The 26088-nt window shown below is 36.0% G+C and overlaps 4 protein-coding genes across 6 annotated transcripts in view; 3 read left to right on the forward strand and 1 right to left on the reverse strand.

Moving 5' to 3' along the window:
• Positions 1-8345, forward strand: part of LOC120469815 (glutamate-rich protein 6) — a 29663-nt gene extending 21318 nt beyond the window's left edge. For all 3 annotated transcript variants that reach the window (XM_039659013.2, XM_039659014.2, XM_039659015.2), the window contains exons 5-11: positions 2110-2279; positions 2774-2829; positions 3261-3430; positions 3684-3766; positions 5556-5711; positions 7607-7829; positions 7964-8345. In XM_039659013.2, coding sequence (XP_039514947.2) covers positions 2110-2279; positions 2774-2829; positions 3261-3430; positions 3684-3766; positions 5556-5711; positions 7607-7829; positions 7964-8224 — 1119 coding nt within the window. In that variant the 3' untranslated portion in view covers positions 8225-8345. The remainder of the gene's footprint in view (positions 1-2109; positions 2280-2773; positions 2830-3260; positions 3431-3683; positions 3767-5555; positions 5712-7606; positions 7830-7963) is intronic.
• A 1299-nt stretch (positions 8346-9644) lies between these two features.
• selenot1a (selenoprotein T, 1a) lies at positions 9645-14380 on the reverse strand. Its single transcript, XM_039659016.2, has 6 exons — positions 14207-14380; positions 12686-12796; positions 12371-12497; positions 11586-11673; positions 10345-10511; positions 9645-10147 (listed from the first exon to the last, which is right to left on the reverse strand). The coding sequence occupies exons 1-5, from the start codon at positions 14335-14337 to the stop codon at positions 10387-10389; spliced, it is 582 nt and encodes a 193-aa protein (XP_039514950.2). The 5' UTR covers positions 14338-14380; the 3' UTR covers positions 9645-10147; positions 10345-10386.
• A 1750-nt stretch (positions 14381-16130) lies between these two features.
• LOC120470247 (stress-associated endoplasmic reticulum protein 1) lies at positions 16131-19372 on the forward strand. The gene is made up of 3 exons (XM_039659738.2): positions 16131-16359; positions 16591-16666; positions 18764-19372. The coding sequence occupies exons 1-3, from the start codon at positions 16279-16281 to the stop codon at positions 18802-18804; spliced, it is 198 nt and encodes a 65-aa protein (XP_039515672.1). The 5' UTR covers positions 16131-16278; the 3' UTR covers positions 18805-19372.
• A 1301-nt stretch (positions 19373-20673) lies between these two features.
• On the forward strand, positions 20674-24007 carry fuz (fuzzy planar cell polarity protein). The gene is made up of 2 exons (XM_039658399.2): positions 20674-20770; positions 22586-24007. The coding sequence occupies exon 2, from the start codon at positions 22653-22655 to the stop codon at positions 23913-23915; it is 1263 nt and encodes a 420-aa protein (XP_039514333.2). The 5' UTR covers positions 20674-20770; positions 22586-22652; the 3' UTR covers positions 23916-24007.
• The last annotated feature ends 2081 nt before the right edge of the window (positions 24008-26088 follow it).

Here is a 26088-nt window from a genome sequence, read left to right on the forward strand (position 1 = left end):
TGTGTCAGTCACCTCTTCCTGAACGTCGCTCACTCAACTCGCGCACTGCGGTCTCATGAGGAACGCAGCTTTTTGACATACAGTATTTCTTGTTCCCGAACACAAATATTTTTTAAGTATTTGTTCGGAATAAGTATTCGTAAAAAACACATTATTTGTGCCTTTCCGAATACCGTATTCGGCTCCACCCCTAGTACACACTATATTTTGCATAGTTAATTTATTTAACAAATTTCTTTTTGTTAATGTTTTGCAGTCAAACTATACATATACTGTACACACTATAAATGTGTGTGTGTTTGTGTGTGTGTGTGTGTGCGTGTGCGTGCGTGCGTTTGTGTGTAAGCATGCTTTATGAAGTTAACATGAAAAAAATGGTTTGCTTTAGTGCAGAATAGTGGAGAAACAAAGCATTTCAAAATGGAAGTGTGCCAATAAGTGGTCTTCTACTGCCCTCTGCTGGCCACTTTTCTTATTAATAGTCTTTTCACTTGCTATATTGTGGTAAACCATCCTATAACATGGTATATCAAGGTAAACTATGGAAAATCATGTTAGATTCATGGTAAATCATACTAGAACATGGTAAATCATGAAAAATAACATTGAAATATGGTTTATCATGGTAAATAATGCTTGCTACATAAAACTTAATGTCTTTTGATGCTTTTGTGCTTAAAGGCCTTAAAGGCCTAAACTGCTTGAACCCCGCTAAATGCTGCTTGCAGCTTTAATTTTTTTTGAGATTGTAATAGTTGTTGAAGTTGATGCAATAGATCATTACAATAATCTAGCCTTGATGTCATGAAGGCATGAACTAACTGTTCCACATTTGTCATTGAGATTATACATGTATGTTGTAGTTTTTGATATACAGTATTCAACCCCTTACCTGTCACCCCTCTTTTTGAGAATGGGAGTTAAAATGCACTATTCACACTTAAATGGTTGTAATTCAAGAATGCTTTGGAATATATACCCAAGTTTGGAGTTGTTTTAAAGAAAACACTCAGCAGATTATTGCTGAAGTGAAAACATGTATACTGTACTATATATTGTTTTATTTTATATAAAATATATATTTTACAAAATATGTTTTACTCTATAATTACTATAAAATCAAAAGTAGTTATGTTCCAAATTTGAAGTTGATATCACAAAAATTAAATTTCCCATGAGATTTTGTTTAGGCGTAGTACCAAAAATAGCCACCGGGTGCCATTGAATTCCATTGAATTTAGTTGTATACATTCTGCCTTAACAAATTTATACATTTCTGTCCAAATATCAATTTTGTGTTTATATGTGTTTTGTCAAGATTAGAAAAGGTTTTGATCATAAATTATGAAATATAATGATGCCCAAAAGGAGAGGAGCCTGATAAAATAAGTACTGTTTCTATGGTAACGTAATGTTCAATTATAAAACTGTTTTCACAAAATGAATTCTGAGTTTATAAGTTTTCAAATTATACCTAATGTATGATAACTACTAAAATATGTGATATAATAAAAAGGCGATTAAAAAAATAATATTATATTTTAGAGGATAATATATAGAATATAATTTTTAGAGGATAATATTATACTATAATTTTTTTATTGAAAAATACTAGATTATATGTTTTATTATGAACTTTTACCCATAAAAACAGAAGTTTGGATGATTAAAAGTGGGTGCATCGACTTTTTGTGACAAAGGTCAGACCTCCTGTTATGATGCAGATTTTTTGAGGCGCACTCTTGCCATAAATTCATCAATTACTCTTCCTACATAATTTGTAACACAAAACAGGGATAGAATATTTATTTAGAAGTCTTCGACCTTTCCAACAATATATAATTTGTCATAATTAGATTAGGATTTAATAGAAGTAAAGTAGTGAAGTAAAATTAGGCGTATCGGGACGGTGACAGTTAAGGGGTTAAGAATGTGGATTTACAGATACTAGATAAACAGATATTTTGTTGTAATTTTAAAAGTAATGTTTCATTACTAGTTACTTGAAAAAAGTAATCTGATTAAGATTAATCTGACTTGCGTTACTTGTAATGTGTTAAACCCCAACACTGCCCTTATTGCTTCAACACTTGTCTAATTGGACTTCAGGACTTCTGCTGTGAGAACTACAGAGAGTTGTTCGAGATTATGGTCCATGAAAAGCATCTGTCTATGAGACAGTCTGAGGCACAGTCAATCAGATCCGTTCGACTAGATGACCCCTTCATCAATGAAGATGAAGAGCTACAAGATAAAGCACGAGAAAGAGGAAAAAACAGGTTTGATTTGTAGCACACACTACTGCTTAAAGGTTTCGGGTCAGTATGAATATTTATTTATTCATTTGTATTTCAGCAAGGATGCATTAAATTGAACAAAAAAAGTGAAAGTAGAAAAGAGACCTGAAAAAAGCATTATGGTTTTCACCAAAATATTTAACTGTTTTCAACTGATAATAAAATTAAATGTTTCTTCAGCAGCAAATCAGCATATTATAATAATTTCTGAAGGATCTTGTGACACTGAAGACTGGAGAAATTATGCTGAAAATTCAGCTTTTACATGGCAGGAATATATTACATTTTATATTATTTTAAATGATAATATAATTTCACAGTATTGCTGTTTTTTGATAAATAAATGCAGCCTTGGTGAACAGACAACGATTTTTTTAAAAAAATACGGTGTACATGGCATGTGTTGTTACTTGTGCATGTTGTAATGAAAACTGACACATGTGATTTTGTGTATACTTTTCATTCCTTTGGTTTAGTTTCAGACAGAGATATGACAGAGCTTCTCATTCCAGTTTATTGGTATCAAAGAACGGTGAGTACCTACATATGTGAGTGAGAGCATACTGTATGTTTGACAATTTACCCATGGATGGATCAGTAACAACAATGAATATTCACACCCAGAAATGAAAATTCTGACATTATTTACTCACCATTTCGCAAAAGTGGTCCATAGGACAATATTCCAAGTCTACTACAATACATTTGTATGGGGAATACTGTAGCTGAAATTACTCGCCATTGCAAATCAGATTTCTTGGCAACATTTACAGACTTTCAGCTGTTTGCAATGAACAAATCAAACAAAGCAGTTGAAATAGCTGAAGTGTTTTCCCCAAATTAAACTGAAAATTGAATTTGACCCCCTGTAAATTTAATAGTTTTAAAGTGTGTGTGTGTTTTACAAAGATATCATTCAGTGACGGCATGTTAAGGGGATAAATGAATCATTTCTTTCCTCAGATGTGCCTCATGATAAGTCAGTTATCAGTTTCCGTCTCTCTAACTGTGCACCCAAAGAGGATCTTTGGAAAGCGAACGAGTACATGCATGTGGGCGAGATCTCCGGACAATGGACACGTGATCACTCTTCTGCACTGGGGTCAGTTGAGTTTGGCTTAACTCATCACCAGGTAACTGACCTTAATAATTGACTCTGTTAGAAAGTCATATTATCATGGTATGGGAAAAGCTTGTTTCCGCCATGGAATAAAAAATAAAAAAAGGTAAGTGCGACTTTTTTTTCCCTCAGAATTGCGAGTATATATTATTAATTATAATGCAAGTTAATTATGGGATTTTTATTTTTATTTTTTTATTTCTTGGTGGATCAAGCTTCCATAATTAGGTCCTTAAACTAAACATCTGGTCTTTTTTTTTTTTCAGAACAATTCAAGTTTCTTGGAGAAGTACTATTCTAATGGAGATAAATTTTTGACTGTGTTTCAAGATGGTTCTGCACAAGTTTTGTATCCTTTTAGCAATAATCTATGGAATACTATGTGGGTACTTTTAAGTAGCATGATGTCACCAGTGTCAAAGACAAATGTGACAAACAGAATGGACAATAAACTTCAATAACTGTGAAAGCGGCTATGCTCGTAGCCAGTGTTTGGTAAGTTACTCTAAAAAAGTATTTAATTACTAGTTACTAATTACCTCTTCAACAGTGTAATTAGATTACTGTACTAATTACTCTCTCTAAAAAGTATTTAATTACTTTTAATTACTAATTGCTTTCAAAATCCTATATCAATCTCAACCAGCTGAATAATACAAGGATAGACATGAATCTGCTTTAATTCTTTCAAATAAATACTACAAAATTGCATGAATTATCCTTAAACTGACCAAGGTTAAGAAGGTTACATTATAAAAACACACTTTTTAACAACAGACAATACATTTTGATGTTAAACCCACTATTGTTTTATTTCTGATCTCAAGACATTTCACACTTTTTTCATACATATTTTACTATAATTCATACGAATTTGTACGAGTGTAGTCGTACGATTTAGACGCCTCATAAAATGCATACGAATCGCTGTGAGATCGGATTGATCTATACACAGTATTTACCTCAATTACATCAGAAGTAACTGTAATTAAATTGCAGATAAATGAAGAGTAATCCCTTACTTCTCCTCTGTCATCTGATTGATTCATTGACTTTACATTTTTAGAAAATAAAAGCCCTTTTAGTTAAATTCTAAAAAATGTACTCTTCAGGTTGTGGTACACATATCTTTACTAGGGCTGTCAAACGATTAATTGCATCCAAAATAAAAGTTTGTGTTTATATAATATATGTGGGTGCACTGTGTGTAATTATAAATACACACACACATGCATGTATATTTAAGAAAAAAACATTGTTTATATATAAAATATGTATACTTATAAATTATATATAAATCTATATACAGTATATACATGAAAATATTTCTTAAATATATACGAGCATGTGTGTGTATTTATATATACAAAATAATTATATGTTACATGTTACAATATTATTGGGAGATACAGAGTGAAATCGGAAATTTAAATGCATTTTATGTAAGTAGTTTGCAAAACTGTTATAAAATGTCATTGATTTACATTACAAGCTATCAGAATTGCATCTAATTTTTGGGTCACATAAATATCAGCAACTGCATTTAATATGCATATTTTTGCTCAATTCGGCATTTTTTCCTCATAAAGTTTGAGCTTAAGTTTGTGCATATTCTCCATTGTCAATATTCAGACTATTATTTCATATGTCAGGCTTTACTAGACCATTTTGCAAGATGTAAACAACACTGGTCCAGAAGCACTTCCTGTTTCAGTTTTTTAACACTACGTAAAAGCCTAGCTGGGATAAAATACAACCAACAGAACATATAAAACTGAATCAAAAAGTTTCATCTTTAAGATGTTTTCATTACATGTGAAATAAAGAAAACAGTTACAAACTGAAACAGGAAGTGTTTCTGGACCAGTGTTGTTTACATCTTGCGAAATGGTCTATATCTGGGATTGTAGTAGATTTCACTAAAATATAATAACTATAAGTATTTTACTGTACAAAATGAAAAGAGAAAAAGGCTGTATTATGATACAAACTATATATCATTATAAAAATAGGGCATTTCTTCAATGACATTGTTTATGGAAAACTTGAATAGTGCTATCTTGATGCATTCACACAGGGTTTGACACCTTGGGATAAGATGATTTGAAAGTTGATTGTCCTTAATGTCATGGCAATAGCTATCCTTCAGGAAACTTGGCTATCATCATTCTCATCTGTGAGAAGGAAAGGATCTGTATAGTACGAGATGACATGACGACGACTCTTTGTCCAGTCAGAGCCCTCTTTCAGTCTAATGGCAGAGCCACGTGTTACTATTGCAACGGCAGCATTTGGTATGGCCGAATTGCTATTACACTGACACGAATCTGAATATCTCTAATGGACTGATTCTTGATCTAGGCCTTTCCTTCTTCTGTGGAACACAAAAGAAGATGTGAGAAATTTGTTTGAAAGTGTATTTATGGGTTAACCACAGGCCTTATTTTAGACGTCTTACCAAAAACCCTTTCAAAAAACGGATGATAGAACCGGAAGTCCTGTAATGCTAACTCGTATCTGGGTTTTGGCCTACAAAAATACATCATCCCTGCAGCGCTCTGTTTGGAAGACAACATTTATTTGACAATAAATACAGTCAGACAGACGGGCTCATCTAACCACGGGAACCATGGGAATTCATATTTATTAAAATATATTGGATATCACGAGACCATATAATATTAAATATCCTGAACCAGAAATGTTATTATAAATATAATACAAGTTTTTTAACCGACATTTTTACAAACACTAATACATTTTAACGTTAAAGGGATAATTCACCCCAAAGGAAAAAAAAAAAGAAAGGAAAATTCTGTCATAATTTACTCACCCTTGTGTTTTTCTAAAGACTTTTGTTCATATTCAAAACACAAATGAAGATATTTTTAATGAAACCTGAAAGATTGTGGTCCTACCACTGCAAGTCCACAAAACCAAAACATTGACACTTCAAAATATTTGCCAGCGCTTTATTTTACAGTCCTGTTTCGCATGAACATACCATGTACTTATTGTAGGAATGACACTAACTGCTAACCTGAACCCTACCTCTAAACCATAACTTAAAGGGATAGTTCACTTTGAAATTAATTTTTGATATGTTTTAGCTTACCTCAAGGGCATCCAAGATGTAGGTGCCTTTGTTTCCGCAGTAGTTTCAATTTTGATATTTTTAGGTCAAACCGTTCTTGTCTGTCAGTCATATAATGGAGGTCTATGGTCACCACCTCAAAGAGCATGCACAGAGAAGTCCAATTTAAACACGATTTAATGACTCGTAGATGTAAGTACACACTGATGGCCTAAGACACGAAACGAGCGGTTTGTGTGAGAAAACGAGCTGTGTTTATATCGTTTTACTTCTTGTAACCACAGCCACGTCCAACTGATCTGAGGGCACAGGCGCTTCGGTTTGCGCAAGTGCCTTAAAGCGCCGGAAGTGATGTTTTGCGCGGTTGCACCATAGACATGCTTTATATGCCTGACAACCAAGAACGGTTTGACCTAAAAATTGAAACTACTGCGGAAACAAAGACACCTACATCTTGGATGCCCTTGAGGTAAGCTAAAACATAGCAAAAATTAATTTCAAAGTGAACTATCCCTTTAAGCCATGTAGTTACCTTACACCACTCACTACTTTTGTGGGTAAGTGCGCTATAAATACATTAAAAGTGCATATACTTAAAGTGCAATCAAATATTTGTAAAAACCAATATGAATCAAGCAGTTTAATACAAGTCTTCCAAAGAGACATGATTGATATATACGGTAAGATGAACATATTAAATTTAGACTTTTATTTACTTCTTATTACTCACAAATTGTAGTCTGTTGCTACTCAAAAACCATAGTTATTAACATAATCAATTACTACTGTTTGGTTACTTTTGATCTAACTTGTTTGTTACATTGAATTGAATAGAATAATATTGTACCAGATTGATGTAAGAAAATACATTCCATTCATTCTTATCAAAGTCTTACAGGGTTGGAACAACATGAGGATTAATAATTGCTGACAGAATTTTCATTTTTGGGTGCCTTTCCTAGATGGACGTAAAGGAAAAATATCTTCATTTGTGTTCTTGTGGGTTTGGATCGAAATGAGGGTGAGAGTGACTAACCCGTTATAAATACTGTAGTATAGTATAAAGTTCGGTGGCTCTTGTTTCCTGTGATGCAGGTTGAGTATGGATGCTTGGGGTGGGCGGAGTCTAGATGAGAGCGGGAGAAGGATCCGAACGTGGAGCTGGACAGGCCAGGCTCAAACACCGACACCCCTGAGACCACTCTTTCTGTCGCTCAACAGAAACATAGGGGTCCGGGTTCTCGGCCAACAGTTGGTGTTTGTGTCATTCCTTGCTTCAGGACAGCAAGCAAGGTTCAGAGTAGGCAACAGTGAGTCGGTAAGAAAGCACACAAGTCCTGTCTTTTAATCTGATCACTGATTTTAGCTATTCATGTGAGAGTTTTGAGACACTTGTTACTCAACTCAGATTGGTCCAGCTAAGTGTTTTGTCTGCCGTGTCTTTCCTTACAGTCCAAAGTACACAACACTCCTCCTCAACCCCTCATGTGTAAAGAGGAATTAGTGCTTCTGGCATGCAGGGTTGGCCTTCACATGGCTCTGATACGGTTACAGCAGTGCCAAGCCTTTCCATCCAGCCTCACACATCTGAGAATCAGACCTCCACCTTTCCTTCACTCGCTGGTCCGAAGGCTTCGGAGTTTGAGCCACAGAGTGCAAATGGAAGAGCCAGACAAGGCCTTTATCCAGCGCTGTCTGAAGGCCTGTCCATGAACTGACACTCAAGCAAGGCATGAGGTGCCACTTTCAAACCAAGTAGCTTGCTGTGAGCAATGTGACAAATTTGCGCGAGCAACTTAAACCCAGTGAGAAATAAATATACGTGGGGAAATCTTTCGCCCTCACTTGAAATGGCGATTGCTTGGATTCTTATCGGAATGACTGTTAAATTGCCTGCTGTTAAATGTGACCATACCTTAACAAATTTGGTAAAACAAACAAAAAAGTTAACTATAGAGGTTCACTATCAAAAGTGACCACAGAAAGTAAATCTTAAAGGGAGAGTATACCCGAAAATGAAAATTATTATTAAATTAAAAATATAAAATGATGTCAACATTTATTACACCCTCGTGCCATCACACATTTATTTGACTTGTATCTGAATAAAATAAGCACATAGTGAAGCTCACTCGAGATGCATCACAGGACTATAACTTAAATAGAACAAAAACTGACAATATTGTATGTAAAATGTAAGTAACTTAATATGAACTACTTGTTTATTGAACTATAAAATCAGCTCCCCTTATAAATAAAAAACGTAACATTTTGAATTTCTTCCTCAGTATGTTTTTAAACTTTGAGTTTCTGACACGACGACGACATCACTGTTTTTCTGCTTAACTGCTTGATCGATAAATTAAACTAATTTAATACTCGATGATCTTTACAACAGAACTGAATCAACACTGAACTGACTTCCGCTGAACAATGACACTATTTTGTTTTAGAGCTGCTGTTCAGCTGAAATCAACTGTTTGCATCATTGAATCATTATTTACACTATAAAGCTGCTTTGAAACTATGTTGTATAAAGCACTAAATAAATAAAGGTGACAACATTTATTAATCTTAACGCAATATATTATAGTTAATGTTATTAAAATCGAAGCTCGTATCTTTTAATTGCATCTGAACTAACATGTTGTATTTGTATTAATGTTTAAATTAGCAGTATTCAATTAAATGTATTGCTCTCTGTTAATTAATATTACTTGCATCAATTACCCTTAAAAGATCTGCTATAGAAAAATAAAGCAAATCATTCACTAAACAAACTACATTAACTGTAAATGTGCCAAATTTGAAGAATCCAAAACTAAGACCAAGTTTACAATAAGATTCGGAGGCGGTGATAAGCACATTAGACTTTTCACCTGAAGTGATCTGGGTAAAACCAGACTAACCCCAATTCTTGACTAGATTAATGGCATTACAAGACAAATCAGTGAACAATGAGATTATTTAATAAAGAGAAGCGGGCAGGTTTGCTGATGGTAATTATTTTTCAACCTTTATTTGTAATATAGTGTGCCACTCAGCAAATACTCATCTCGTCTTTCATTTTTTTTTTTGTTTAAAATGTTTTAAAAACAATTTGCTACGACATCCTTCCAATAAAGACACAATATTCTGTTAATTCCATTTTATTTTCCATTTTCTTAACATTTTAAGCTATACAAAGCAATATAAAAATCAGGGCTCAGATATATAATTAATGTCACTTAAAAGTTAAATTATCATGATGATGGATGGGTGTATAAGTTAGCTTCACATATCTACTTATTACATAAAACTAAGACCAGGGTTTAGCTATACAGTAGAATCAAAAGAAAGGAAAATATGCCATAGTAAATTTAGTTAACTGAGCTAACTGAACTCAAATATATTTATTACATATTCCTTGTGAGCATATATCCTGAACCAAATGGTTATTGCACAAGAGATGGGCTAATCATATCTATATGGCCACTGTTGTTGCCATGAATCCCACACCAGCGTCTGTAGGAGGTGCATCTCCGGGAGGCTCTGAGGAGGACGCGGAGCATCGGGTGTGCGCTAGCAGAGGCTCTACTTTCAACGCAAACCGTCATAAACGTCACCTCACAACCCTAGGAGAGCTTTGCCACAAAACTAAAAGAGAAGAGAATAAATTAGGCTGAGAGAGGGATAAAAATAAATAATCATCTGCTTTAACCTAGTTTACAGACGTATTTCTGAATAATCTTACTGACTCAACACTTTCAAATGATAGATTTGGTTTTTTTTAAACAAAAGACAAAATTTTAAATAGACATTCAGTAAGGTTATGTTATGATGGTTCCACATACGCGGAGGGGTCCTAGGCTCCATGCAGTGAATCAGAGGCAAGGTTACAAACGAGGGTGTGGAAGTGTGTCCATGTGGACGTTCATCTTCATCTCATTCTCCAGAATTTGAACTAGTTGCTGCATGGAAGGCAGGTGCCCGGACTCCAGCTTGGACCAAACCGGAACATCTACCCAGAAAAGAAAAATCCCCACAACTAGCGTTACCATAGTGATAGTGCAACCACAGCATTTTTCACTTCCGCCAGACTAAACCACTGAAATAACCAACCGCCATGCAGCCACTCTCTATAGATGTCAACATCCTGTATGACACACAGTGAAAACCTCCAATTCTTCTGATTTGATAAACAGTTTAGCACAATTTTATTTGCTATAAAAAAGCTTAAAGGTTTACCTAACCTTAAAAATTAAAATTAAATAATTTCCTCACTCTAGTGTTGTTCTAAAACCATATGCCCTTCTTTCTTTTTTGGACCACAAAAGTCAGCTATATTGGCAGTGAATAACAAACAGAACAAAGCTTTTTAAAAAAAATTTGTGTCATATCCCAAGTGTTTTGGAACTATATGATAAGGTTTGTTGAAAAACAAAACAAAATTTAACAAAAGAAAAAGTATCCGTGTACAATCTCCGGACTGCACCAAACCCAACCGAACATCCCTTTAAAAACACTTATTTTAATTATATTAACAAGCGGGATTTAGTTTGAAAAAAGAAAGAAGGGCATATGGCATTAAAACACCAGAGTGAGTAAACAATTACTTATTTTTAATTTAAATGTGAACTATCCCTTTTAAGGGTTTGAATGTCTTTGGTCGAGTTATGTTGTCTGAAAGGGGTCATAACAGGGATTTTCTATCTAAACTATAATCATTAATTTATCTCTTTTTACAAACTTTATATATATAAATGCAAATAAAATGACAATAATTCTAATATTTTCAACAATAACTATTATAAATAAATATAAATCATTTATTATAGACCATTTTGCAAGAATGCAATTTTGCAACATTTTGCTTCCTGTTTCAGTTTGTAACTGTTTTCTTTTTCACATGTAAAGAAACCATCTTAAAGATGTTTGTTTAACTTTCTGATTCAGTTTTATATGTTCTGTTGGTTGTATTTTATCCCAGCTTTTATGTAGTGTTAAAAAACTGAAACAGGAAGTGCTTCTGGACCAGTGTTGTTTACATCTTGCAAAATGGTCTGTACATTGAAATATTAAAATGAACACTTACCATTGAGCGTGATTTCAAAAGCACCCGTAGACATACACTGATTTTCAATCATATTGCTGAAGAAGAACACCATCATACAGGCATAAATCTAACAAAAAGAAACAAATCCCATCATATAAGCATTGCTGCAGCTAGTTTGCTTGTACTGCACATATTTAATGTTTGAATACTTTATTTTGTGGATGACATGACTTTTTTTTTATTCTAAAAAAAATCAAAGAATGCTGAAGATTAAAATCGTCCTCGTCTACATCTCAGGAATGGAACATTGAGAGTCAGGTGAATATTAACATGAGGCTTGTCCTTTGGTCTCTCGGGTGCGTTCTCTCCTAGCACTGCAGACAACACCGAGGCGACGAAGTTAAAGACTAATGAGGTCCACGGGGGAAAAGTTTGTATTTGAACCCCTGTTGGATCTTCCATCTAACCTAGGACTAAAATAGCTTGGTTACAAGTGGTAGTTCTCAGAAAATTAAAGTTGAGTTCCCCCATGGCTAGAGAAAAGAGGCCAAGTTGACATGACAATCTTGCAAATGAAGCTTGAGGCAAGTTTTAGCTACATATCACATCACCGTTTCATATTGCATTTTTCACTGGCTAGTCAGTAGACGTAGGTCGCAGCAGCAAACACACTGTGATATGATAATGCAAATTTCTCACACTGTCAAAAGACTGTGACCTCTGTCACTGGACCACCAATTAGGAGCCACAACCACAGAAATCGGTCAGCTTTCGCCGGGGACAGCCCAAAATCGTACAATGTGTAGCGGGTATAATGGTCTTGCCTTATTCTCCTGACTCCAAACCCAGATGCCTGGAGCCTGCATGCCAAAGAGAGCAAATGGATCCTTGCCCAATATGATCACTCCGATTAACACCAGCTTAAACATAGACAGAAAGGAAGCAAAGTGCCTGGAGGGAAGAAAGAGGACACTTTAAAAATAAAGAATTATACACAAACAAACACATATATTATGAATATTATATATAAATAAAAATGATTTTGTTATTGATTTTATTTATACATTAATTCCAGGCCACGAGGCTCGAAGGAATGCAAACGCGACAGTAACAATGAACAGTGTTGTGTGGGCCATTACCTGTAGAGAGGCATTGGAAGGTAGTTCTCTCCTTCTATGCGGATGTCCGGGTACCGCTGGTACAAAACCTGCGTGTACTCCTCAAACACCCGCTTGTACCCTCAGGAGATACTGAAACAGAAAACAAACAAGATGAAGACACACCTCAGAGCCTTTGCTTCACTTACAGCTGCAACTGTTGTGCTCTGTATATATAACTATATAAATTAGAGCTCGGACATTTAATCGGTTTTGAGATTAATCTGCAACGACAGAACCAAAGAAACATTAACAAATCAGAAACCCATTCGATTTTAGTTTCTTTTATCGTCAACTGTAATCCATATTTTAATTAGATAATCAAGTGTTCTAAAATAGAAGCAAATAACGTGTGGAGTATACATAAAATATAATATATATATATATATATATACGTCTATTTTCAACGCTATGGCCTTTGTGCTGATATTTCAAGATGGCCATCTTTAAGTATGACTATTTGGATTTATATACAATGCCAAAACTTTACAATAAAATTTTACTAAGGTTAATAAAACTTTTAAGTAATGCTCATTTGTTAATGTCACCATTTACAAATAAATGTTTGCATTTTAAAGTTGTATTTCTTTACATTAGTTAATGCACTACTAATTTACATAAATGATCAAGGTGTAATTCATATATTCATATTTATATTAGTGCTGTCAAATCGATTAATCGCATATAACAAAAGTTTTTGTTTTGATAAATGTGTGTGTCTGTGTATACATACACATGTATAAATGTGTGTGTATATATAATACACATAAAGACATGTATAATAATATATACACACACATTTATTATGTAAACAAAAAACTTTATGTTAGATGCGAAAAATCGATTTAACAGCACTCATTTATATTTAAAACGTTCAGTACATTTATATATATATATATATATATATATATATATATATATATATATATATATATATATATATAAAGTTCAGCCCTATTTGTGTGTTATGTTTGTTTTCATTCATAATCCTTTTTTATAACTATCGGTAGATTACTCGATTATCGACCAGTACTGTTAAGCCTAGCTATCTTTCCCGATATTATCTCGGTTATAAACAATAATTTCCATTTCAGATTGTGATAAACGCCCATCCAATAGACTCTAGATATTATAGCAGCACTAAATGTGCTTTAGAAATCATTAAAAGCAGCATTTATTTAACGTTCAGCGGTTCGAAAGCAAAGCACACAGACAGATCCACTAATGGGCTAATGCTCAAATGAGAGCTCTCCTCTTAACACCGGATTACTGGCCGATTATAACATCCTGCTGAGGTTAACGTTACTTGCCAGACTGCTTGTGCCATATGAGACAAATTAAGACTTGTCTGCGCATGCTATCACAGTAATGTTACGGTTTATCTGCGAGGTTAATCTGTGCTACTATATCAACACACGCAATGTCACAATACAGTCATCAGGCCTATTCCGGAGAACGAAGCCGAGTGACATAAACAAGTCAAGTGTATAAACTCTTACTTACCAAATCTGGAATTTAAGAAGTGGACCGGCGGCAAACTGCATCTTCATCTTCTTTATTCCATTGATATCCGCTGAGGCACTGTAAAGAGTACAGGCCCATAATATTATCACGGAGAGAGGCAACCAACGCATCTTCCCCAACGACGATCAGTTACAGAACTGAAGTGAAGGCAGGAAGTGGACTGCTGAACTTCATACGGGTAATCCTAAAAAGCGACGCTGTGATTGGTTCGTGACTGGAAGCCCGGCTCGTTTCCGAGAATCGGTTCTTTTGAACAGTTCAACAAGGGGTGCTTCTCAATATCCCTCCTCGTCTCCTCGCTCCTCCGTCCTCCCTCCTATGACCCGGAAACCGATCGAGCTCAGCCATCTTGAAGGACATCTCAATTCTCTAATTGCACCGTGAGGAGTCGAGGATCGAGGAGTGAGGAGGCTTCCTGAGGAGTCATAAGCGAGGATACACAGGTGCATCCTACGCGGAGCTGTTATATTGACTAAACGTGACGCACGTGTCAATTCTCCTCCCCCTTCACATCGGTCACAATCATTTTAATTTATACTTTACCTTTGCAGTTTATATAAACCACACATCTCATATATTTCAACAGTATAGTCTATCTTTATTATTATTTATTATGAATTTATTAAATAACCAAACTTCAACATCATGAGGGCAGATCCTTTTAGCGCTGCTGATGACACTGTGGAGTGACGCTCGAGTGATCAAGTATTCCAATGGATATAAAAAAGCTTTTATTCGATTCCTCTGTCCTCCTTTCCTTTCCTCGCTTCCTTCCCTCGTGTCCTACAGGGGGTGGAGCTGAGACGCAAGGAAAGGAAGCAAGGAAAGGAAACGAGGATGCACAAATAAGAAATGAGAAGCACCCAAGATCTTTGCGTCCTCGCGCTATTGCGTCATGACGTGATTTCTTTTTTTCTTCCTTTTTATGACCTTTTTTGTTTAATGTTTACCGATGTTTAATCTATCTTCAAATGTCTAGGTTTTAAAACTAATTCTTACTTAGTCAACTTAGTCTTAGATTTTAAAAATAGGATACTGCCAGTCTCTCTCAAGCCAACATGAAAGTTCATCATCTTGACAAACTTTTTATTATCTAGTTGTAAATATTCAAATGTCTTTAGTTAATTGCAAACAACACTACTGTCAAACGTTTGGAATAATTAAGATGCTATTAAAAAGTCTCTAATGCTCACCAAAGGCTGCGTTTATTTGATAAAATACAGTAAAAAAGTAATATTTTGATTGTGCAATCATTGTGAAGTTTAATATGGTGCAATTTAATCTTAACTGGTAGTAGTTAACATAAAGTCATTAAAAAACATACACATTGTTTCATCAACCATATAGTGAATCAACTCGCTTCTCAACTCTGAAAGAGTAGGTTGAGGTTCTTTAACTCTGTGAATTGGGTGAATTGTTCTCTGAGAATATCAGATTCCTTCCGAATTGTGAAAGAGGCCTACCCACTGGGACAATCCAAATTCAAGCTGGTTTTGCAACCCGGTTCAATCGATTCGTTAAAAAAGATTCGACTCAAAAGAACAAACCGGATATCAGCATGGTTTTAGTTTTTCTAGAAATGTTACACCTTTGATTGTTTTACGCCTCATATCCATTAATTGACATGTAATGTAGAACAAGAAAAAAGAAAGAAAAATCCATGTTTTTTTTTTTTTTTTTTTTTTAAATATCCAAGGCTGCCAACCCAAGGTCTTTGTTAATGAACTATTTGTACAAGTGTATAACCACATTATGCAACGACGGTGCCGAATTTTAAAAACTGAACTTAATAAACTTAGTAAATAATTAATAATTTACTAAGTAATTAAGCGTTGACATTTATTATCAGCGTTTTGCAAAAAGCGGTCTGGCCCAGAGCATCATCATCAGTCCATTTGCGTTCTTCCGGTGTAGGCGGAGCTTGCATTCCGGGGACGTAGACAAAAATCGACGTAGTTTTCTTTTCATCCTCACTAGTAGTTTGTGTTGTGTTCGTCATATTTGTGACTGTGACCAGCTCACTTTTTACAACACACCAGCATTTTGCAACGATGGTCGCCAAACAGAGGATTCGTATGGCCAACGAGAAACACAGCAAAAACATCACCCAGAGAGGCAACGTCAAATCGACGGTATGACGTCTCTTCAAGATCTTCAACAGTGTAACTAACCGCAGAAGAGAAATGAACCTAATGTAATGCGCTAACATGGCTGGTTGATTTGAATAATATTAGGCGTTATGGTTTATCTTTCTTTGTTGTGAGATACTGTCCTTATACTGCAGTATGCTGAAGCCCACTGCACTACTACTATTCAATTATGCGCGATTAATTTGCAACTGATTTGAATGTGAATTCACACAGAGAACCGTGAGTGATGAGAAAGTGTCGGTGGGACCGTGGCTCTTGGCACTCTTCATCTTTGTTGTTTGCGGCTCAGGTGAGTGAAATTACCAATTCTAAAGAGTAGCAAGATTATCATGTCGTTGACCGAATAATAAACACGTTAATTTGAATACCATTTGTTTTTATACGAGCTGGCGTTGCAATTTTTATTGAGTCCGAGATAAAGCCGACCTCCAACTTTTTTTTTGGCACACTCACACTGTGAAACCTTGTGAAGGCTGAGATAATAATGTTCACTATTTACACGGACAAGGCTGGACTGATAGCATGACTTTATCTGCTCATTTGGGGTACAACACGTGGATTTTCAGGTGTTGCGACTCTCAAAACAAGCAAGAATATTAACAACATTGCTTAAAGTCACCATGAAATCAAATGTACAATTCTTTTACTTTTTTAATTGAATACTGCAGTGTTTATCATAAAGGATCTGTGCACATAAACAAATAAAGTGTAAGGGTATAGGGATAATGTACATCCAGCCGTTTTTTTTATCTCAGAATAAACCCGATAGATTGATCAGGAGTCTTGCATCAGCCTGAAGGGGTTTATTCTGCGATAACAACCCTCTGGAAGTACATTATGCCGTTTATTACACGGCTACTTTCCACATAAGTAAATAACCAGACACAAAATTTCGACTTGATTTTAAATATTTTATTAGGTCTTTAAATGCAAAGCTTCCGTGGAGAAAGCAGTTGCTAGCGTGGCAAGTTCAAACTAGACGGACATTTAAAGGGATAGTTCACTTTGAAATTAATTTTTGATATGTTTTAGCTTACCTCAAGGACATCCAAGATGTAGGTGTCTTTGTTTCAACAGCATTTTCAATTTTGATATTTTTTGGTCAAACCGTTCTTGTCTATCAGTCATATAATGCAGGTCTATGGTCACCACCTCAAAGAGCGTGCACAGAGAAGTCAAAATTAAACATGATTTAATGACTCGTAAATGTAAGTACACACTGATGGCCTAAGACGTGAAACGAGCGTTTTTTGTGAGAAAACGAACAGTATTTATATCGTTTTTACCTCTTGTTGAACCGTCTCCAACGTTACGCCGGAAGTGATCTCTCGCGCGTCTACATCACACAATGTTTACACGGAGATTTCGGGAGTTTTACTTTTCACTAAACATATTTAGATATACAGGAAATCGCAATTTCGATGTATGTAAATATGTTTATATATGTTGGGGCGGGCAGCTAGCGGATCGTTAGGAAAGATTAGATGTGATCATTTTTGTTTGGGCCCGAAATCACTGACACAACAACCTTTAAGCCGAGCTCAGACTGCAGGTGTTTCGGGCTGATTTATGCCTGATTTACCCCTCCTGACATCCAGAGAAAAAAATTAAATCCAGGCTACCGGTTGATTTCGATGTTCTGCCCAGATTATCTGGTAATGTTCGGCATTTACAGATCTAACCATAAACGGTCCGGTGGACTACGGCAATGGAGATCAACACGACTGCCTTTATAATGTCTCCTCATATAATGTCTACAGCAATTAGCCACGACACCGCATCCAATTTGTTTACATCCACTTTCCTGTGAGATGCTAAATCTGGCATTACAATTTTATATATAGGCAGGCATTATAATCATGATTTTCAAATCTTGTAGCGTGTGCAGGTTTGAGATTGGAAAGAAGAAAATCTCCATAATGTGCGTGATGCTACCAGAATTCACAATGGGTTAATATTTGAAAACCCCTGTAGTCTGAGACCGGCTTTAGTCGTAGCGGCCCCATCCGGACTTGATGTGGCACCTGCTCTGACACAGGTTTCTTCCAGCTCTAGCAGGCTCTCCTTTACACAGTGTCCTTTGGGAATCTGTTTGCATTGAACGAATGACATTTTCGTCCCATGTTTTCAGGGTCATCTTGCTCTCTGTTTGCCTGCCCTAACTTTTGTGATCTTTTGCAATCTTTTTATCTGATTAGATCCAGAAAGCATCTGTTAAAGATGACGCTCTTTGTGAAAAATCGGTTTACTTTGGTTTAGTGAGAGAAAAAAATGACCCATTATAAACCAATAAAGCTTGCATTTATGTTGTTCTAAATTATGTTGCATTTTTTCCAAAGCTGTGAGATCACTGAGCTTCACTGTTTAATTTTTTTTTTTTTTTCAGCAATATTCCAGATCATTCAGAGCATTCGAATGGGCATGTAAAGAGGACCAGTGATGTCTCAACTCTCCACTCCTCGCCACTTCCACATACTGCGCCCAATGAGCTTTTCTGAAAGGCTTTTTGTTGATTATATTGATTTATCTTCTTCTGTGAGGTGCAACAATTCTGTCATTCCTCTCTGGTGCCTTTTTAATGAAGAAAAAAATCAAAAAGCCATAAAATTGCATTCCGATCAATTGTAATGTTATCGTCTGTCGATCTATTCTTTGATGTAATGTAAAAAATCGTGATGTCGCAAGGAGTGATGTGATTTGTAATGTCTGATTTCTCGATCATTCCTGAAATAATTGTGCAAAACTGATTTAATGTTATTGTTTTTTGGGACCCCCAAACATTCAATCATTTTGTAGTTTCCACAAGATATTATGAATGAAAAGCCAGTCTGCTAATCTATATCACACCTCATATTAATTTTCTTTAACTTGCTTTCTTAGTAATTTAATAGCTGCTTCCTTTCTTCCAGAATATGAAATTTCAGCCTGGATAATGTAGTTCTCTGGCACATTGTGGTACTCTTTACCATAATAAAATGAGTTTTTTTTTTTCTCAGATGATGTTATAGTCATGTGTCATGATAGCATAATGGAGGAAGAGAAACAAAGAGCTGGATGTATAAAAGGTTAATGTTGGTTACAACAGTTAACAGCACCCATTGACTTCCATGGTAGAAAAAAAAAATACCATGGAAGCCAATGCGTGCCGTCGATGATTCTTCAAAAATATGTTCTTTTGTGTTCAACAGATGAAAGAAACTCATACAAGTTGATGGTGAGTCTTTTTTAGGTGAATTATCCCTTTAAGTAATACTTCAATTTCAGTGGGGAACAAATTCTGCTCCAACACAAGTAATATTTTATAGGCCTGAGTGTTTGTGAAAATTAAAATGTTTAGTACTGAAAGACTGTTGTATTTGATTATAGAAAACAATATTATTTAACTGTTAATGAGCATGGTATTATGCTCTCTCCCTTCTAGCGAAGCAGACCAGACAGTATAAATAAGGCAATCTTCGGTGTGGATTTTTATTGCTAATTCTTGTTAATTGAAAGAAATCCTTCAGTTGGGACTTCATGATACAAGAATGAAGAATTGCTGAAAAGGGGATATGTCGTTATTTAAAGTCCCCCTGTAGTCAATAATTGTATCCGACTCATCTCTGATCACCAAAATTACAAATTTAAATGTTTTTTTCCTTTGAAAAAAAAAAGCCTTAAAATAGCTTGAATGCAACTACACCCTTGCCTCATTTAGTAGCTATACACTGGTCTATGAATATGCAAATTATCCCCGCCTCCACTCACTCACACCAGCTCAGAGATCCAGTCGTTGACGATGTGTGACGTCCGAAACACCAGTGATTTTTAGACTCTTTGATTCACTGCAGTTTTAAGGAGAAAATACACAGCAATTGTGATAACTTAAATTCGCACATGGTTTGATATATTAAAAACACCACATAGACATCTAAACAACATTAAAAACTTGATTTTCACCAATAGTTAAATATTTTCTTTTTGTTCTAGACTGTCGAAACTGTTCATGATTGGTAAAGTATAATAAAACATAAAATATTAAGGATACATTATTAAACAGATAAACATTAACTAGTAGTTCAATTTTGAGTAATTGGCTTTATGCACAACTGCACTACAACCTGAACTTAAGCCAGCTTCTTGTTTCCTGTCTGCCATTATTGGCCAAACTTGATTAATTCAGGTGTGTCTGATTATTGTTGCCGTAACTACTGAGGCCAGGCACACCTGAATTAATCAATTTTGTCCAATAATGGCAGACAGGAAACAAGGAGCTGGCTTATAACGCTACTCGAGTCTCCGCAAGGTGGCGCTACGGGCCAATAAGTTCTCTGTTACTTTCATTGGTCACGAAGAAGAGGGGAACCGCTGTTGTCAGAGATGTTGCTGTGGAGACCTAAAGTGTACGACTCAGGCAAGACAAAAAAATAATTCATTTTCTTATTGAAAATGTTACCAACTCAAAAGTTAGCTCCGCATTTCCGTGTATGAAAACCTTTGGTCAAACTTAGGCGAACTAACGCTGGTTACAGCAGTCTGTGAATGTGTCCGCTCACATTAGCAGGTTACTTCGATGTTTGCATAACGTTAGTTACACTGGCAAAAAAAACAAAAACTAATGTAACATTTTTTTTTTATCTCAGGTGTGTAACTTAACGATAGCGTGTCTGTTTTGCATGAGGACCAGATTTCCCAGTTAGCTGGGTAACCTGGGGGAAAATGAGCATATTTCCTTCTCCTGATCATCAAATGGCAAAAAATCTCACTTCAGCACATTTAATGAACAGCTGTAGTCTTCTCTTTTTTGTCATTTCATCTGGTCTGGATATCAACATTTATGTGATTTAGTGATTTGAAAGGAGCCTTAAAAATGTATTATTATTATTATTATTATTATTAGTCGGATAAAAAAAAAAAGAACAGGACTCAAGTTAATTTTGAAAATGTTTTATGATGTTGAATACCAAATGTTTTTCTCTGTCTATACTTGATAATGAAGTCGACACATTAATTAATTACGGACCCATTAATGAAGATTTTAGAGTATTTATTTATTTATTTTTTCAAGTGAAAATATTACAATTAAGCCATTGAGGTAATTAGATTTAGCCTAAGTTACATCTCAGACAACTTTGCTTTTCATTACGACGTGAAATCAATCTGAATTCACTGAAAATATATACAGAACCGGTCAAAAGTTTGAAAACATTCAGATTTCTTTTTTTAAAAGAAGTCTCTTAAGCTTATCGAGGCTGTATTTATTCTTAAGTATATTATGACAATTTAATATAGCTGATATCTGTTTTAATAGCATTTAAAATATGATTTAGATTTAGATTTTTCTAGCATTCTATCCTCAGTGTCACATGAACCTTTAGAAATCATAGTAAAATGCTAAATTATTATTTAATCAATTTTTTTCTGGATTCTTTGATGGAAAAAAGGTAAAAAGAACAGAATATATTTGAATGTGTATAAATGTGTTTACTGTCTCGTTTAATCAAGTTAATGCATCCTTACTAAATAAAAGTATATTGTTTTTCACATATTACTTACCCCAAACCTTTGAATGGGAGTGTATCATGGTTTCCACAAAATAAATAAATAAATAAATAAATATTATTAGTAATTATTCAATTTAATAATTAAATTTTAATAATTATTAAAATCAGCAGCACAACTGTCAACTTTGATAATAATAATGAATGTTTCTTGAGCAGTGAATCTTCATAGCAGAATGATTTCTGAAGGATCATGAGACACTGAAGACTTGAGAAATGATGCTGAAAATTCAGTTTTGACATCACAGGAATAAATTATAAAACATTAAAACAGAAAACAGTTATTTTATATTGTAATAATATTTCACAATATTACTGTTTTTACTGTATTTTCGATCAAATAAATACAGCCTTGGTGAGCAGAAGAGACTTCTTTAAATAACATTTTGACTGGTACATGTGTGTGTGTGTGTGTGTATATATATATATATATATGTGTGTATTAGGGATGCACCGATATGAAAATTTTGGCCGATGTCGATAACCGATAATTCTTGAAAGCAGATAACGATATATTGTCTATTATATATTATCGATATACAATCTAAATCCAATTTTTTGAAACTGAAACTCATTGGCTGATGTGTAATGACCCTCTATATGCTAAACTTATATCCTGCTTGAATGTCCAATACTGAAGTGTTTGTTTGTTGTCTTTGCACCTAAAGGCTTTTTACGATGTCTTAATCGCTGACTGGTGTTTAGACACACTCTCCAGCCTGGTCTACACTCACGATGCTGCAAGCAGAAACGCTCCAACTGCTGTGCCTCACAGCCTCCAGCGGGGTCCCTCTCTTCTCACGCGGCTCCACCAAGCAGCTTCCCTTTTCCGTCGTCGGCTCCCTAAACGGCGTCCATATGTTCGGCGCGGGCCACGGTGCTCAGCTATCGAGCTGCGAGACGGATCGGGGCAGCCGTGTGGTCTGGGAGGTCTTCCACGAGAGCCTGATGCTGATCGCGGTGAGTGGCGGCGGGGGCTCCGACATCAGCGAGCTGCAGTTGCGCCGCCTGCTGGAGAACGTGTGGAACTGCATGGTCTTGGTCCTGGGACAGGACGAGCTGGCGAACATACGCAACGTGGAGCGGTTAAAGCGAGAGCTGCGCTCTTGCTACCGCCTGTTCGACTTGCTCTTGGAGCGTGTCAATGACGAGCAGGGCTTTATGGGAGATCTGACGCGATGCGCCGACTGCTTGCTTCCCTCCTCCTCCGCCTTGCTTCAGGACGCCCTGGACTCCTTCGCCCAAGCAGCGGAGAGCGAGTTCGGCTGCCTGCTAGTGCGCGGCCGCGTGGCGCAGGCCACGGAGAAGTGGTGGTCGCGACTGACTTCCCAGGAAGTTATTGTGCTCTCAATCCTGATGCACTCACTTTCTAATGCATCGTCATGTGACTACCCGGTCTTCCTGCCCCAAGGGAGTCCCACAGTCGCCATTCGCTTGCTCGGTTTCCAACTTCTCCCCGGGGTTCACGTGTGCGTCCTCTGTGGACCCAAACCCTCTTTGTACAAGGCGGAGAATGAGCTTGTTAGTCGTTTTTGGTCCACTTTGGTGGAGAATCTACGCAGCTGTTTGGAGCAGGCCGACCGTTCCACTCTTCCTCCGTCTGTGAGCCTTCGCTGGGACGTCCAGGCTCTTCTGCTCATCAACCGCGAATCTCGACGCGCGGTCACCGTCTGCCCTCGGGTCCGCGGCGGAGCTCCAGCGGAGGCTACGCCTCTCCTTTCATCCGGAAGGCGCTTGGAGCTCCTTCGCCTTTTTTACACTTTTGCCGTGACTCGATATTTCACCTCGCAGGAGACGTCAGCCTCGGAGGATTTTTCTCAGGGATTCACCCACGTCCCCGTGCAGTGCTACCTGGTGACTGAGGAGTGCAAGTGTTACGGCCTGCAGAGTCCCCAACACCAGCTCTTCCTCCTCATGGATCTCTCTGTGCCGACGTTCGCCTTGCGTTCTGTCGCTACACAAACTCTCTCAGCGATTACTTCTGCGACTGCTTTTTAACACATCGCTTTGCTCCTGTATGGGTTACTTAAAGGGATAGTTCACTTTGAAATTAATTTTTGATATGTTTTAGCTTACCTCAAGGGCATCCAAGATGTAGGTGCCTTTGTTTCCACAGTATTTTCAATTTTGACATTTTTCAGTCAAACCGTTGTTATTTATCAGTCATACACTGGAGCCTAAGGGGGTCCACCAAAAATCATGCAAGAAGTCAAAATTAAACATGATTTAATAACCCGTAAATGTAAGTACACATTTATGGCCTAAGACACGAAACGAGCGGTTTGTGTGAGAAAATGAACAGTATTTATATCGTTTTTACCTCTTGTAATCACAGCCACGGGCGCTTCGGTCTGCGCATGCGCTGGAAGTGATCGCTTGCACGACTATGTCACTCTTTGTTTATACAGAGATTTCGGAAGTTTTACCTTTCACTAAACATATTTAGATATACGGAAAACTGCAATGGAAGACGATTTCGGTATATCTAAATATGTTTAGTAAAAGGTAAAACTTGCGAAATCTCCGTGTAAATATTGAGTGACGTCACACGCAAGCGATCACTTCCGGCGTAACATTGAACTGATTCAGTTCAGTTCAGTTGGACATTGCACAACTGATTCAGATCACTTGGACGTCACTGTGATTACACGAGGTAAAAACGATATAAATACTGTTCGTTTTCTCACAAAAACCGCTCGTTTCGTGTCTTAGGCCATCAATGTGTACTTACATTTATGAGTCATTAAATCATGTTTAATTTTGACTACTCTATGCATGCTTTTTGATGGACCCCCTTAGCCTCCATTATATGACTGACAAGAACGGTTTGACTGAAAAATGTCAAAATTGAAAGTACTGTGGAAACAAAGACAACTACATCTTGGATGCCCTTGAGGTAAGCTAAAACATATCAAAAATTAATTTCAAAGTGAACTATCCCTTTAATTGGGCACCAGCGGATCTGGCATTAAAGGGAAAACTCTTAAAAAAAGGAAAATTCTGTCAATGTTTTCTCACCTACGTCATTGCAGAACTGTTGTTTCTTCTGTGAAATGCTGAAGAAGAATTAAAAAAAAAAATATCCAAAACAATATTGAATCCCATTGACTTTCATTGTACGCCACCAAGACATTTAGCCAAATATCTTATTTTGTGTTTCACAGAAGTAAGAAAGACACAAAGATTTGGGACAAAATGAGAGTGAGTAAATTATGACATAATTTTCATTTTTGAATGAACTATCACTTTAACGTCATGGTTAAGCTTGTGCCTGGTTGCATATTAATCAAAAGGAGATTTTTTTGGTAACACTTTACAACAGGAGTCAATTTGTTAGCATTAGATATCATAAACTAACCACGAATAGTCCTTTTTTTTTTATTAATATTGATTAATCTAATGCTCATTATAATGCTAGAACGTGAATTCCTGCATCTACTAATACTTTGAACAATAATTAACAGTGAACAATAGCAGATTTGTAAATTAGTATTAACCTAGATTAATAAACACTGTAAAAGCGTTCATTATTAATTAAAGGGATACTCCACTTTTTTTGGCTCGTTTTACCACTCCCCCAGAGTTAAACAGTTGAGTTTTACCGTTTTCTAATGTATTCAGCCGATTTTCTGATATTTAGAAGAATGTTAGTTAACAGACAGTTTCTGGTCTCATTGACTTCCATAGTATATTTTTTTTCCTACTATAGAAGTCAATGAGACCAGAAACTATCTGGTTACTGATATTCTTCTAAATGTCAGAAAATCGTCTGAATACGTTCGAAAACGGTAAAACTCAAATGTTTAACTCTGGGGGAGTTGTAAAATGAGCCTAATCCAAAAAAAAAAAAAAAAAAAAAAGTGGAGTATCCCTTTAAGGTTTGTTCGCAATAAAATATCTTTTAAAAGATGTTTAGTAAACAATAGCAGATTTATAAATTAATATTAACCTAGATTAATACAGTTTATAATGTAGTTGGCATAATGCATTAATGTTAACAAATTGAACCTTATATTACGTGTGACCAATAGCATTTTGTATTATTACAGCGCAATTTGGAGCTAGAATAATTGGATTTAAAAAAAAACAAGATTGTGAATCTAAATATGGAGCACTTATTAACTACTGTATGACTGTTGATGTGTAGCATTTACACTGTGAGACCAAATTC

The sequence above is a fragment of the Pimephales promelas genome, chromosome 5 (genome assembly GCF_988280905.1).
Source record: "Pimephales promelas chromosome 5, fPimPro1.hap1.1, whole genome shotgun sequence".
In the NCBI taxonomy this organism is placed as follows: Eukaryota; Metazoa; Chordata; class Actinopteri; order Cypriniformes; family Leuciscidae; genus Pimephales; species Pimephales promelas.

Coding starts and splice junctions, on each gene's coding strand:
- LOC120470247 (XM_039659738.2), top strand. CDS start 16,279: ATGGTCGCCAAACAGAGGATTCGTATGGCCAACGAGAAACACAGCAAA. Junction 16,360..16,590: donor GAGGCAACGTCAAATCGACG/GTATGACGTCTC, acceptor GAATTCACACAG/AGAACCGTGAGTGATGAGAA. Junction 16,667..18,763: donor CTTTGTTGTTTGCGGCTCAG/GTGAGTGAAATT, acceptor TTTTTTTTTCAG/CAATATTCCAGATCATTCAG.
- fuz (XM_039658399.2), top strand. CDS start 22,653: ATGCTGCAAGCAGAAACGCTCCAACTGCTGTGCCTCACAGCCTCCAGC.